This window comes from Rissa tridactyla, chromosome 7, assembly GCF_028500815.1.
Source record: "Rissa tridactyla isolate bRisTri1 chromosome 7, bRisTri1.patW.cur.20221130, whole genome shotgun sequence".
NCBI classification, from domain to species: domain Eukaryota; kingdom Metazoa; phylum Chordata; class Aves; order Charadriiformes; family Laridae; genus Rissa; species Rissa tridactyla.
In genome coordinates this window covers 6,153,185-6,166,723 of record NC_071472.1, presented here as the reverse complement: position 1 = coordinate 6,166,723, position 13,539 = coordinate 6,153,185, and the positions used below count along the sequence as shown (strand labels likewise).

The 13,539-nt window shown below is 36.0% G+C and overlaps 1 protein-coding gene across 1 annotated transcript in view; it reads right to left on the bottom strand.

Moving 5' to 3' along the window:
* The window catches only part of LRP1B (LDL receptor related protein 1B), a 749,025-nt gene that overhangs the window by 132,485 nt on the left and 603,001 nt on the right, over positions 1-13,539 (bottom strand). Inside the window, exons 47-53 of the mRNA XM_054208041.1 lie at positions 12,594-12,713; positions 11,476-11,589; positions 11,098-11,247; positions 7,076-7,198; positions 4,844-4,963; positions 3,218-3,346; positions 2,130-2,252 (exon numbers count right to left, since the gene is read on the bottom strand). Coding sequence (XP_054064016.1) covers positions 2,130-2,252; positions 3,218-3,346; positions 4,844-4,963; positions 7,076-7,198; positions 11,098-11,247; positions 11,476-11,589; positions 12,594-12,713 — 879 coding nt within the window. The remainder of the gene's footprint in view (positions 1-2,129; positions 2,253-3,217; positions 3,347-4,843; positions 4,964-7,075; positions 7,199-11,097; positions 11,248-11,475; positions 11,590-12,593; positions 12,714-13,539) is intronic.

Here is a 13,539-nt window from a genome sequence, read left to right as displayed (position 1 = left end):
ATCAGAAATCACATGTTTAAAATCTTGGTGAATTAGGTGGTTACAGCCTAACAACACCTTGAAAAGTCTGTTTTGGAATTGGTTCCTACTCTCTACAAGTAGTTCCCCTTCTTGTAAAAGAATGCAACCCTTTCTTAAAATTACACTATACTGTTTTTACCATACTAGTCACATACTAAGGTGTGTATTTGATTACCAGCTAATAAAAAATTGCATTGGAGCAGTGCAACATGTAACAAATGTTGCTGTAGATTTCAGTTTACTGAGTAGAAATTCAATAGATCTAGTGCCTGAAAGCAGGTCCATACTACAATTAGATCAGGAGTTTGTACATCCTCTGCTTCTCTTGCTATTTCTTCCTTCTGTCTTTTCCAAACGTCTGTCAAACCATCACTATTTATTTGTCAGTATTTTAAGGATTAGCGGGCAACATGTGCTTGGAACCCCGTGTCCTGGGCGAGGGCAGAAGGTGCACGTAGCTCTGCTCTCTGTGTTATAAACTGGTGTTTAAAAATGCAGTAGATATATCAACACTTTGCAGGTGTGAGTTACCCATTGCATTGCTGCTATGGATATTGAATGCACAGTTCACTGATTTCCAATGAGTTGTCTGTCATTAATAAATCAATAACCTGCTTCAATCCTGATTTGGTTTAAACTACACAACCTAAGCAGTTTTTCCCTACAAGAGCTCATTGTTGCAAACTGCTCCTTTCAAAACACCGTGTAGTTTACACAAGCGAAAAGCAAATGGAATTTGCAAGGCAAGGCGTGTTTGTTCCCTTCATTCTTCAAGGATCTGGAAGTCTACATTCGTGAGTGGCACGATGCAGTAAGGGAGGAGCAGCAGAACAAAACAGCTGGTAAGGAGAACCCAATAGCCACACTAGATGAATTTCAGGATTTTATTTCACACTAGCTCTCCTCTGCTCTTGTCTTGTGGACTTCACGCCACTACTACCCGAGGTGTATCAACTGGCTCAGCTTTAGAAGGGTTTTTGTGGGTTTTTTTTCCCCGATCAGTTCACTTGCTTCGACACTACTCCATGTGAGCAGTGGGAGATTCGCTTCAAAGGTGCTCTCCTGATCTCACCCATTTAATGTCGATGTGGCAGGAATGGCTGTTCCCTCTTAAGTACCAGCCTACTTCCAGTGAGCACAGAGAGAAAAGGGACAATTGGGTGACAGCCCAGTTCATCACAGGAACAGATTTTTTCCATGTCATATACAGTTCTAAGTGATGCTGATGAAACCTGTTCTTTACATAACCAGCAAACTAATAAGTACTTATTTGCTGCATTATATTATTTTCCTACAATGTTGCATTACACGTTTGACTCAAACTTTACATGAAAAATTTTACTAAATGCAAATACCAAACATTCTTTTTCTTACAGTCTTTGGATGTCTAATCGCACCATTTACGCACATACACTCTTTAGGTGGTGCATACAATGCAAATGTCTAAAATACAGAGCTAGCTGTCTTCTGCTGGGGTTCTCATCCCTTGAGAGCATTTCATAGAGTAAATAAGCAATATAGATTTTAACTGCACAAAATCAGGCATGATCATGAACAACTTGCCTTTTTGGACAGAATGTCTGCTCTGTATTTTCTATAAATACCATTTAGATAGGTGGATGTTTCTGAGTATGGCCTAGATGCACCCTACAGACATTCACGTAATGTAAGAACCCCTAAATGCCTATGAATGGTGAAAATTAAACATTCACGTCTGGCTTTAGTTGATACCCTTTGACTGCAGCGATAATCATGGCAGAGATGGTTCATTATTTGATAGAAAAAAAAACGCGTACAGAGACAAAGATATATAAAAGACACATACATAATGAACAAGAGTTTATAGACTATACATTTTTAAATTCTGTTAAATGTTATTAGCAATCAACTGTAAGTCACAACTATAGCAAACAATTTGTCATTGTAGCTCCAGCTCCAATTTGATACCAAGCTGTATTCAGAAACGCTTAATTTACAAGTTAACATTAAAACAATTTTTAAAAGCTAACCACAAATCAGAATAGTGATTTAAATTAACAGACCTCACAGAAGGCCTTACAGTTAACAGTCTGAAATTTTTCTGTTTACTCTACTTTTGTTATACTTGCCACATTCCAGAGATTCATCCGATCCATCTCCACAGTCGTCATCATGGTCACATACAAACTGTTTGGGAATGCAGACTTTGTTACGGCACATGAAAGCATTCTCGTCACAAGTGTTATTAGGAGCTAAGGAAAATACAGTACATAAAAATAAATGGAATTGAGAACAGTAAGATATACAACCATTTGCTTACAGAAAGATGAAACGAGAAGTAGTTAGCCTGAGTGGATTCAACAGATACAACCATAACTTCTGAGTCATACGAAAAGCACTGCGTAATTCAACAGCAGAAAAAGCTAATCGTCACTAGACAGATAGCTAAAATCTCATGTAATCCAAGACGTAAAGGCTTCAGAAGTTGACGATGCCTACAACTAACCTAAGGTCTGCCCCTGAGGAAAAGAATATTTGGGAAGCAGAGATCCTTCCTATGTTACTCTGCTCCTGAACAAAAGCTCTTTAAAAACCATAAATACTCAAATTATAACTCAGCCTAAAAATGGTAAGAGATAGAATATGCATTCAGTGGAGAGAACATATTTCAATATTTTTAACCTATACCATTTTTATATACATTAATAAAAGAAAACCCCTGGTGAAACTGCGACTGAACTCCTGACACTTTTAATAGAAACGTATCTCAGAAGACTGTAAGTACCAGGTCATAGGGAACAGATGTCAAGATCTGAACAATTAGACAGCATAAATTGGAGACAGAAATATATCACCCTTTTTGGTGCACAACCTCCCTGACATGCAGCAGCAGTTTCTTCAGGATGAGGAAAAAAACTGCATGGTCACGAATGTGCTAATTTTCACGAGTAAACATGCTGTATAATGTCGATGACACGACACACAGACTGATCTCCAGCTGGTGTGCCTCAGTATATATTAACAAAACCTGAAGATGTTAGGCTGATTAAAACATGGAAGGATCCTGGTACGTACACTTACACGTGGTCCATCAATCTTTATGAACAATCTTGACAGTATAAGGGTACGATATCGCAGACACAAACAACATCTGGCTATTGTAAAGACAAAAGCACCAAGAAAAGTAACACCATACATATTTAACATGCAAACATACCACAGCCTGCTGTGGACAGTTCATCACTTCCATTGGGACAATCTCTCTCTCCGTCACAAAGCCAGTGCTGGGGAACACAGGCATGGGAGCCCAAGCAACTGAACGTATCTGCTGCACAGGTCACTGAACCTAAAAAAACATTAATTGTGCATCTTGAACACGTTTTAACTGATTTATTATTTTTTTTAAGGTAATGGGTAATAACTAAGGGGGGTTTATCTTAAAATAAAACCAAAAGAAGATTTTGTTCTGCACAGTACGATAAACACACTGGCTAAGACTGTATTTTACAATAAAATTTTGACAATCTACTATTTATTTCATTCTTCCCAGTTATTCAAGTCACAATTTTCTGCAAGGAAATTTAATTTACCTTACTTCGTGAGAACTATCCAAGAGAATTAACTTTTCAAACCAATTTTATGGTCTTGTTTGGACTGACAGAACTCATCCTCGTATGATCCTCGCATGACTGTACCCTACACCAGGAGACTAAAGGCATTCAAACCTTGCATGAATCAGCCCCATGTAGAAGAGAACAACGTGTACCAAGAACAACAGTAGTGGGAGTAAGAAAATATCTGACAGTTCTATCTCAACCTATTGTTTCTTTGACTGATTTTTTTTTTTTTAACTGGGATTTCTCCAGATAAGAATATTCTATCCTAGGATTAATTTTACACTGTGTGGAACTAAACTTTTGTGCAACCCATGTATTCTCTTATTTAAGTTAAATATATTTCACTAAAAAGGAGACCATGTATTTTCTACTAATTTTCATTGGAAATTAATAAAATACTAAAACAAATTCAAAAATTTGATTTTTTTTGTACTAGTTATACAACAGGGACAACATTTGTTTCCTTATACTCATTTGCCATTTTTTGATACTTCTGAAGTTAAACTTGATGTTAAATAAATATTGATTTTTAAAGACTGAAAAATCTGAAGTCATCTTGATCTCTTTTATTCTTATTTAAGTTAGAAGTTGAAATTATAAAAAGAAAGTCTTAAAATACAGCACAGATAAGGATGGGAACAATGCACAAAGTATCATGACATTGTGACAGTATGACTTGACACAATGGGATTTTCTTTTAAAAAGAATTTACACTTCCAGTCAACTGAGCCCCAGAATGAAAGTAAAATTTTCAATTTCTTATGCAATTTGAAGAGTTTGGGAATTTGAGAGGACTAATACGCAATAATGCTTATGACTGTATATACAAAAATTTAAAGGGAATAGGAGAAAAAGCTGGAGGAACAAAACCAACTTTTGAACCTTCAAGCACCTGCCACTGAAATGTAGAACTCCCATAGCGATGATACAGGGGTTCTACCTCAAAGATGGGAACTGGATAAAGTTTGGTTCTCCTCTTGCCCATGCTGGTGTGCCATTTCTATCTTTGCTGACAGACTACACACAAATCACAGAGTCCCCATGAAAAGGGTATCTAGCTATGGGTTGGAGGGCCTGGGGGAAGATATCCCTTAACACCCTCTCCTTGAAGCTTATGCTCTTTGGAGATGCTGTACTTGTTCCCTTTCCACCACCTTCTTGGATCGCTTGGTCTCTTTCGGTATGTATGATCTGACACAACACAGAACTAAAATCATTCTACTTACCACAAATAGCGTCACTCTCATCTAAACCATCTCCACAGTCATCCTCACCATCACAGGTCCATTGCTTAGAGATGCATTTGTTGGCAGAGCAAGCAAATTGGTTCCATGAACAAGATGAATCTAGGAATAATACCAATCACTGCATTTGTTAGGTTCACAACAGCACTGTGCTCCCTGTGTTTTCTAGCACAGTTTAGGAACCTCCACACTGCTCCCTTCTGTCCTCCCTATTTTTTTGTGTATTAAAACACTCAAATACAGTGTAATCCTAATCTTGGCATTCAGGATGTTACCGGGTTGTCTAAGAGTTTGCATTTAGCCATTTATTTATTTTAATACATACATAAATAAATAGCAAAACATTCAAAACACATTCTAATATCTTTAAACGGTTTGCCAGTGAGATGAGGACAAACACTTTCAAAACATACATCTGGTTTCTGTATTTCACGTGGATGTTATAACTATAGCGAACCGCTTTATTTTGGTAATAGGGGAGAGATGGCACGGTCCAAATTTTCCAACACTGCCTTCCTGTTGGTAGTGCAGTATTTAATTGCATCTTTAAAAGACTTCACGTTATTTTCTCTCACAAGAAAAAACGCTGTTTATTTGATTCGTACACATTGAAATTGATGGCTCGCTTCTGCATTTCAAAAATCAGTCTGCACAACTCTTCTAAATAAGTGCTACTATTACGCCTGAAAACTTCAAATCATTCACTTTTCCCAGACTTCTTTAAGAATAAAATTCATTTTGTTTTAACTGATGACAACATTATATTATCAACAAAAAGAATTTTGGGTAATACAGTCTGAATTTAAAAGTAGCATTGTAACAACACCTCAAAGTGGGTAAGAGCAATAAATCCACAAATAACAGCTAATAGGTATTAAAATATTTCTTATAAGTACGTATGTGTAACAAAACCTGGAAATGTAAAAACTGAGTCGCACTTGATAAATGTGGTCAACACAAAACCTTCTGATTCTCATGGTGCACAGCAGTTCCAAATTTGAAGTTGTAAGATGTATAAATATAATGTAAACTGCAAACCAAACATGGAGGCATGTTAATGGAAACTGGGTCATGAAGGGAGTAATGTATAACTTTCAGTCATGTTAAGTGGTAAAGCAAAAAAAAACCAAAAAAACCCCCAAAACAGATCTCAGGTTTTATTTAAATAGGGAATAGGAAAACTCGGTGCTGCCTTTTGCTGTTCTGCTACAATTTAATTATAGAAATAATCCGTTCAGTTAATCCATACAAATTTAAGTTAAAAGACCAGCTCTCACTATGAGCAAAACCAACCTGCATGGCTCCTCAACTAGCTAGAGTTAAGAAGCGAAAAGATCTGAGACGGAATGGACTCTTAACCTGGTTCACAGTTTATGCTGTATTTTGTTCACATCACTTCTGTTGTTGCTTTAAATAATTATACCTGTATGGCCTCTGATGCAAAGTAATGTCTATTTTTATGTCAAAAAGGTCTGTTTTGGTTACTTCCTGTTGGGGTCAGAAGACCGGGTCATATGAGGAGAGGCTGAGGGAGGTGGGCACGTTTAGCTTGGAGAAGAGGAGGCTGAGGGGAGACCTCATTGCCCTCTACAACTCCCTGAAAGGAGGTTGGAGAGAGGTGGGTGTTGGCCTCTTCTCCCAAGTGAATAATGACAGGAGCAGAGGAAATGGTCTGAAGTTGCGGTAGGGGAGGTTTAGATTAGATATCAGGAAGAATTACTTTACTGAAAGAGTGGTCAGGCACTGGAACAGCCTGCCCAGGGAGGTGGTTGAGTCACCATCCCTAGAGGTGTTTGAGAAACGTCTAGATGTGGCACTTCAGGGCATGCTCTGAAGGGCAGAGATTGTAGGTTGTTTGGTTGGACTCGATGATCTTAAGGGTCCTTTCCAACCATGAAGATTCTGTGATTCTGTGATATTGATAAGAACCTAATTCCTAACGAGGAATCATGAAGACTTAGTGAAATCGTTAAATGTTAAAGCAATAGAAAAGTCTGTATATAGATGTATCTTTAGGAGAAGAAAAAAAAAAAAAAAAGATGAGACAGCTTAAAATATTGGCAGCGTGAAGTATTAGAGAGTTGAATCTGGAAATGTAGCATTAAAAACCTTTTCATATAGCTCTATATTCAATCTGTGAGATAAATGCACGCTTCTTTCTGTTTTTAAAGTGCATTAGTCATTACAGAAATACAAATAAGATAAAACGCTCACCACAGTGCAATTCATCTACTCCATCCTCACAGTCTTTCTGCCCATCACAAAGCCAGGTGGTCAGAATACATCTTCCACTAGGACAACCAAAATAATTTTCTTCACATGTGGGTTTGTTTTGAACTGTGATAAAATAAAGAATGTAATGTAAAATGGTCTCTACTAGTATGATTAGGAGCCTAATACATTTCTGCTAAATTTCTGAACACTGATGGACAGCAAAGTGTTTATGTCTAAAAAGGCAAAAAAATACTATTTATATTATTTAATTGTGTTCATACAAATTAGAAAATAGTGATAGCTAAGCAGTTTAGGGAGCTGAAATACTTCACTTGCTTAGAGAAGAATCAGACCACAGCTTCAAACTAAATTAAAAGGACCTATAGAGAAAAGTAGTTCAGTTTGCAGGTTTTGAGCTCAGGTAGGTCAACTTTGCTTGTTTTTTTTACACCTGCTGAAGAAATTGCCCTTCTGATCTACCTGCCACTATCGACAAGATAACCTGAATGTGGCAGTCTTTTTGTCTTATTCACTGAGACAAACCACAATCCTAAATCACGCATTGACTGGCTACACCACTGGTGCTGGGGTCAAAAAATTAGACTTTGTCACAAATGAAAAAGTTCTTCTTCCTCGCCTTTTTTCTTTGTAGAGCATGAAAGTAATTTATAATTTGACTTTTATGAACGCTTAGAAAACACATGACATAAGCGCAAATATTAATCTAGTGAGTGGCACGGGTTATTTTCCAAATCTCAAGCAAGGTCTTTGCCTGGGAAAACCCAGGGAATATAAACTAGTGGTGAGCGCTGGAGATCACTGAAGCTCTCTACCAAGGTTTCTATTACTTCTTAAATGTACCGGGGCTATTCACCCTGGTTTTGGTTTCCCCCCCTCCTCTCTCTCTTAAAAAGAAAGTTAAAGTCATCATTTTTATGGCTTCAACTGTATGAATAGAAAAAAAGAAGAAAGAAAGAAGTGGGATGTCTCTGATGACTGGGTAGATATTAAAGAGTGTCTATGTATAGCCATCCCAAAATGAATATTTTGCCTTAATTTTCTGTAAGAACAATGACACTGAACAAAGACTGTTAATGGGAATTATCATATTCATAATACAAACAACTCTCAAAAACTTAATGTGCCGAAGTTGGTCAGTTTTGAATGAAATGGCGAAGGAAATCACATGTAGGTTGAATTGGAATAGCATTCCTTCCAAGTAAAGGGAGGAATGATCCAGGCAATTAGTCACACATTAAAATGATGGAACTTTTTGGCACACATTTGAAAGGCAGAATAAAGTAATACAAATAAATGGACTATGGAATAAAATGCAACATTAGTTTACTTATGCAACATTACTTTACTGAAGCTATAGCATACTGCCCTCAGAATCTCCTTTGGTATGAAAAGTCCCCATATAAAAAAAGGAAATACAGTAAATCTGTTTTGAGCTCAGCGAAGCTTTATATACAGCAAATTCTAAAGAATTATTAGATAAACTGGAAAATATGGAAATTAGTATGAAAACTATAATCGAATAGGCATCTGGCTTATAGGGAGGATGAAAGTTCTTAATGTCAGGTTGACTGTTGTTAGTGCTGACGTTCTAGGTTCCTTCTGGAGCCTGGTGATACTTCCATCGATAACGCTGGCACAAACTGTATGAGACTTCTAACAGAACCTTTTGGTCACATAATGGTCTTATCACACAGAAAAACACAATATTAAATGGGAATAATCAGATGATGTTAATTACTAGGCTAGTAGAAAACAGGATGGTATTTAACAACATAAAATTAAAAGTTTTATTTTGACTAATTAATCAAATTTATTAATTAGTAAATATTTATTTTTGCTAAATAATAATTCTTAGAAGAAAGTGAGAGGTATTGGTCACAGGAAGATAATTACAATCTAGAGCCATTCAATTATGAAAACAAACATAAAAAAATTAAAATGCATTTTCACCGATGCAAGACACATGTATGACTTCATCTGAGATACTGGATGGCGCTCCGGTATATTCAAGAGAATATTCTAGAGGTTGAGATGACTAAGATGACACAGACAGATATCCCTGTCTTGAAAGCGGGAATTCTAAAATGCCTTGGTTTATTTGCCATTGCAAGTAAAGAGTAAGGACATGATTACTGAAGGACGACAAGGTCCTTCTCAGCATAAGACCAGCTATAAACTGGAATACACGTAGACTAGAAATTGAGAGTGAATGAAGTTCTAGAAGATGATAGCAATAACAGGAATACTATGAGCAAAAAATACCACTAATTTTTAATTCTATAGATTTTTGCATAAAAGCCTGAGGTGCAGGAAAGCAGATACAGACTTGTTATCCCCAGAGTTTCTTCACTAGTGCACTGTTCTCACTTTGATCAGAATTTCATAGGATGGGCCTAACCCTACAAATATGTGTCAATAAACCTGTGTTCATTAAAGTATTCTCATTCTAAATACAGTTTATCGCTTCTTTATTTATAGGCATGTTTACATATTGTACTTAATATTCTCAAACTTAAATGAGAGGTTCTGAGTAATAAAGGAGCGAACACATAAATGCCACCCTTCATAGGTAAGAATTTAATATTGTGAATATTTCATTGGTTAACATTAGATATGGTACTAAATGTCTTAATGGTTGGGGTTAAGGATTGCATAAACCCTAAAAAAAATCCTACAACCCCCCCAAAATCAGAAAATAGGTATTTATTTATAATACAGCTAAATATTTATACTTATTCAACATTAAGAGTTTGATTTTGTACAACACTTCAGAATTTAGGATAACCCAAATAACTTATGCAGTAACAGAAAGCAGATGCTAAAACCGTGATTATGAGATAATGAGCACTTCTTGAGACTGCAGAAGAGTCTTGCATAAAAGCACAATACCCCTGCACCAGGGATCTCTCCCTTCAGTGCTACTAGATAGCCTCAGAAGGCAAAACTGTTTAAACTTTAAAAACTTTATGTTCTCTTCTGAAATTCGTTAACACTTCCTCCCGTCATTCTGATAAAAATTGCATCATAAACTCTCATGAAAGTAGAGGCTTTCCTTCAAATTTATACACACATGTATCTTGAAAATGTGTATTTCCAATGTGTTAATATTGTGCCTTCTCATGAAAAACTCTCAGGTAAGAAGTCAAAAAAAACAACTTTAAAAGCCAAATAAGTTTGCTTCTTGTTTCTTCCACGTAAGATATTTGCCTCAGTTGTTCTTGTTATTGGTTCTTTGTCCATCTCTATTTTAATAAGTTTTTCATATGATTCATTTTCCAAGACACTAAGTTTGTGATTTTTTTATTTATTTTTTTTTTCTACATGTCATGAGGCTGTAATGTGTTTCCCATAGGAGAGCAGAAATAGACAGGGGAACCCCAGAAAAGCAACACAATCTCCATCTGTAAATACCTCTCCCTTTTCTGGAAGCCTGAAATCCCAGCACTGGGGCTGGGACTCAGGTGTACCGTGATCTCTTTGTACTGGCTGAAGAGTAGAACAATCACACAAGCAATAACCCTGGATTCTACCCTGTCAGCCTACTCAAAGTACCTCAACAAAATAAAAGAGAACATTAAAAAAGTAAACAAGAAAAGGAATACCATCCACTAAAGTAGTAGCTAATAAAAGTTCCCGAGTGATTGTGCTGAAGCTTGATGCGCTTGACATTTTAATGACTGATGTTTTACTTAAATAAAAATGATTGATGACAGACACAACCTTGAGGAAATAGAAAGTCAGACATTACAGTTTTCTTCAGAGAAATGCGTTAGTAATTTGTAATAATTTGAGTAATCTAATGAAATACAAAATAAAGAGCGGTGAAAAAACCTGCATTCAGTGTTATATTTATCTCCATAAATAAAATAATAATATAATATAATAAATAGTATTGCCTGAATAAATATTTTACAACACAATTAGAAAAAAGACCAAAAAATACTAGAATACACTTTTTGAGAATCGTAATATTTTTTTCTTTTTTTCTTTTTCACAGTTACCTGGGCATTTTAGTTCATCTGTATAATCTCCACAGTCATTAGATCCATCACATATCCATTCTGGCAGTATACAAAGGGAAGTTGAATTACAGCTAATAAATCCTGAAGATTTTATTCCAAGTTTATAGAAATAAGCGCAGTTTGTATTATCTGGAAAGAGACAGTAAATAATAAATAAATAAATAAATAAAACAGTAAAAGACTACAGGACACCTCATACAGATTGAGAGCCTTAGAGTTTGGTTTTCAGGTTTAGCTTGAGTCTGCACAGACCATGCAGCTGCTGGTATCCAACTAGTAATGAGTATGAATTAACTGCTGTATAACAAGGAATAATCACAGAACAGATGCTACAAAGAAGCACAAACACAAACTTACTGCAATTCTTTTCATCGGAAGCATCTGCACAATCAATGATCTGGTTGCACTGTGCTGATTTTCCAATGCAAATCCCATCTGCACAATGGAATTCTGTTGAGGCACACGTTGAATCTGTAACATATGGTTATAAAAGATGTAAATTTGTGTACTAAACAGACTCTTCGGATGCATATTATATGTATTGTGTTTAAACCCTCTACCTTTTTAGGATGAGGTATTCAGAACACACTGTACCTTCCATAGTTAAAAATTCAGTAGAAACATAAGATCTAATCAACTTGAAAAAAATATTATTTTTTGAGACCAAAGTGTGTGTCTAGATAATTCAACTCAATTTGAGATAATCACCATGTGAGGAAGGAGGAAACAGTTTTGGGACCATCTTTGAATCTCTCATATTTCTTTCACGCAACAGCAGGTTGGGTTTTTTGCCTGTATGCTTTTTTCTCTACTCATATTCAGCTAAATGATTAAAATCCATGCAATGCTTTCAAAAAAATGCTAGTTACTACAGCTACATAGGTTTTAGCTATATATTGTGGAATAATTTCCCCTCCGGTCTTTCTGAATTGTAAGGAAGTATTTGTTTTGTCTACTAGCTAGACTTTATTCACTGGCTGATGCACAGATATAAATATTCATGTTTTAAGACATAAAAAGAAAAACAATTCTGATATAAAAAGGAGAACAATTCTGGTAAGTTTTGCAAAGGACACAAACATTGCCATGCATCTGAGAAGCAAGGAAATAGAACACTAGCTGCTTCAAAGAAGAAACGGTGCAGCAGATGCAGAGAAGAAATCACCCATCTTTTAACCCTTCCATCTGTAGTAGAGATTCTCATTACTTCACAGAAGAAGCAGAAAGTGTGTTTTTGGAGTTTTCCATAGCCAAAAGCACTCTCCTTCCAGAGGACTGCAGGTGCAAACCAAAACTGGTCTTCATAGCAATCCCAACATAGGGGTGCACCTGCTGGCTTTTGAATTCTAACGGAACAAACCCCAGCACCTGTGATTCCAACAAAGCTATATGCATTTTTCTAGCTACTTCTATTTAGATACTAAGTATTTACGGAGCAATATTCTGAAGTCACCTTGGAAGTAACTGGCATTTACCTTTACAGTCAGATTCATCAGAGTTATCACCACAGTCATTTGCACCATCACATACTTTGTTACTTGAAACACAGCGACGATTAGAACATGGCTTGAAACCCTTCCGACAGCCTCTGTTTTCTGGGAAGTACAAGCATATAATTTCATTTAGACACTTTTATTAAAACAAGACAAACATTCCAGAAAAACACTGGAAATGAAAATGCGTTTGAAGCTACAGGAAAATCTTCAGAAATTGTTCATTTATTCTCCAGTAGAAGAACTTGGGACTGATAAACACATAGAGAATAATAAATGAAAGCACAATGAGAAAGAACGAAATAATGACAAAAAAGAAAAAGGAAAGCCTAAACCCCAATTTGCATTATCTCAGTATAAAAGGCCCATGTGCTTTAAATGCACTTATTTAGACACACTTTTGTCAGGCATATGACAATTTTTGCATATAGCATCAGTAATTCTATCAAAGAGGACGAAACATACCAAATTTGCCTTAAACCAAGTCAGGAATAAATGGAGAGTAAAATAAAAAAAAATATTATTGGAAAAATTTCTGAATTTGTGAATACAAATTCTACAAGTGTTTTGCTCAAGTAGGTACACGATTGAAGAATGTACGAATTTTACATACGTTGATATGTTTGAAAATCAAGGAATTATTTATTAAAGTCCTAACCACTGTAGAAGTCATGCCACAATAATAAATGATGTTCATTGGATTAGTTGATCAATAATAATGAGTCCAGCATCCTGTACTTCATCAGATTCAGAAAACAACAGACTGTATAAGACCTAGTACATGACAGAACCGCAGTTCTTCCTGCTTTTTCCAATGTGTAGCCAAAAGTTCAGTGCAGTTGATTTAAATCAGGCAAAATGTACACTGTCACGCTACAAATTAATATAACCTTCATAAAATTATGTGGCGAATCCACGGAAAGGCAAA